This window comes from Tupaia chinensis, unplaced genomic scaffold (genome assembly GCF_000334495.1).
Source record: "Tupaia chinensis unplaced genomic scaffold, TupChi_1.0 Scaffold000561_1, whole genome shotgun sequence".
NCBI classification, from domain to species: Eukaryota; Metazoa; Chordata; class Mammalia; order Scandentia; family Tupaiidae; genus Tupaia; species Tupaia belangeri.
The window spans coordinates 625,488-627,352 of record NW_006160074.1 but is presented as its reverse complement, the minus strand read 5'-3'; the positions used below and the strand labels follow the sequence as shown (position 1 = coordinate 627,352).

General features: G+C 65.3%; 1 protein-coding gene across 4 annotated transcripts in view; it reads right to left on the bottom strand.

Moving 5' to 3' along the window:
* Positions 1-552: 552 nt before the first annotated feature.
* Positions 553-1,865, bottom strand: part of CD82 (CD82 molecule) — a 53,224-nt gene continuing 51,911 nt past the window's right edge. For all 4 annotated transcript variants that reach the window (XM_014591337.2, XM_006157756.3, XM_027775401.1 and 1 more), the window contains 2 exons: positions 1,704-1,787; positions 553-1,390 (listed from right to left, as the gene is read on the bottom strand). In XM_014591337.2, the coding sequence (XP_014446823.1) occupies positions 1,313-1,390; positions 1,704-1,787 (162 nt within the window). In that variant the 3' untranslated portion in view covers positions 553-1,312. The remainder of the gene's footprint in view (positions 1,391-1,703; positions 1,788-1,865) is intronic.

The window sequence follows — 1,865 nt, the reverse complement described above, 5'->3', positions numbered from 1 at the left end:
CCTCCACCCCCGCCACTCTGGAGGCTTGAAAAGCACACTGGGTACGTGTGTGCAAACACCAGGTCCCACAGGATGGAGAGGTGGAGGAGAAGGGATTGCGGCGTGACCACATCCCACCGGGGTGCCTTCTCCCTCCCCCTCAGAGCCTCCTTCTGATGAGTGCGTGCACCATCTGGCACTAAAACCTCCAAAAAAGCTGTTCCAGGGACAGTCTGTCCTGTGGCTCCCTGCCTGCCTGATCCAACCACGCCCCTGCCATTGCTGCCCACTTCTGTGCCCTCCTGGGGGCACCTGTTCCCTCGGGCCATAGCAGGAACCGAGGGGTGCGATCGATAGTTCTTAACACACGGATTGTGCTCCAGGGACCCTGCGGCGGGCGGGGTGCCCAGAGCCTGCCCCACCACGCTCCTCATGCACAGGCTGGAGAGGGGCCAGCGATTCCTGGGGGCTGGCGGTGAGGTGCCCACCCCCCTTTGCAGCGGGCCCAGCCCCTCTGCCCACCGGCCTCCTTCAGCCCTGCCCGTCCTGGGAAGCAGCACCCACAGTCTCAGGCAGGGTTGTTACAAATCTTCTTTAATAGTCTGTGGAGCTCGGCGTGTTTTACAGCACTGTACCTGCAGGTACCCCTCCCTCCCCTCGACGAGGCACAGCCTCACCCACCCCACACCCCGGGGCTGGAGGACAGCTTGCCAAGAACGGCCAGCCCAGGTCCTCCCAGGAAAGGCGTCCTCTCCCTGCTTTCCTGGACAACCAGGATGCTGGAGACTGCGGGGTAGCTTGGTGCCACACCCCAAGAGCGCTTACTGTCCCTGGGCAGCTGGGGCCAAGCCAGACCCTCTTCCCAGGCTGACCTCCCTCAGCCCAGCTCCCCTAGATCCAGCCCCACGGCAGGGGCCAAGCGGGGGAGGCCTGGGAAGGGGCACCCAGCCTCAGGGTGAGGTCAGCCACGTCCCACCCCTACTACCTCCAGCGTGTGGAGACCAAAGGCGCAGGTGCCACAGTGGAGAGAAGGGGCCCCACCCAGGGGCCAGGGCCCCAGAGCACAGGGGACCTTACCCACCTCTCCCCCATAGTCTCTGAGCTGCCGAGAGAAGCCCAGTGGGCAGCGAACGAGAGCGCCGCAGAGCAGCCAGGGCTGCAGGCTGGCAGCAGAAAGGCAGAGCAGGGGGCCAGGCCCGAGAGCCCCCCACGGCCAGCCAGCACAGGACAGGCAAGGGAAGGCCTTGGCAGTGAGGAGGAAGGTGGCCGGGGGGAGCCAGGGAGACCCTGGGAGCCCTGAGGTCCAACTGGCAGGGGGGCGACTGCGGCGGCCTCAGTACTTGGGGACCTTGCTGTAGTCCTCGGAATGGATGTGCCGGCACAGGCAGAGGGACAGGAGCATTCCCAGGAGCTGTGGACAGACAGGGGGACAGTCAGGGGGAGCCAGGGCTGCCAGGCCCCCAGAGGCCCCAGCCTCAGCACCCAGGCCAACATACAGGTTCTGATCCGAATGAAGGGAGCGTCAGCTAGAGCCTCACCCCACCCCACGATGCAGGCAGCAGAGAGGGCCCCAGAAACGACGGCACCTCGTCCAAGGTCACAGAGCAGCCAGTGCTCAGGCCTCAGGGCCTCTAGAAGCTAACAGGGCCTCAGCCTCCCCACGCGGACAGCAGCTGGGTACGGGCATACAGGGAGGACAGAGCTGGAGGGTAGGGGACCCGGACCTCGATGACGGCCACGCCCACACACACGCCGAGGATGACGCCCAGGTTCTCCTGCAGCCATGCCTGCACCTTCTCCATGCAGCCCTGCAGGGATAATACAGCTTCACTGTCAGTACAACTCCGGAAGGTCCGCCCCCACTCACAGAGCCAGCCCCCACTCAC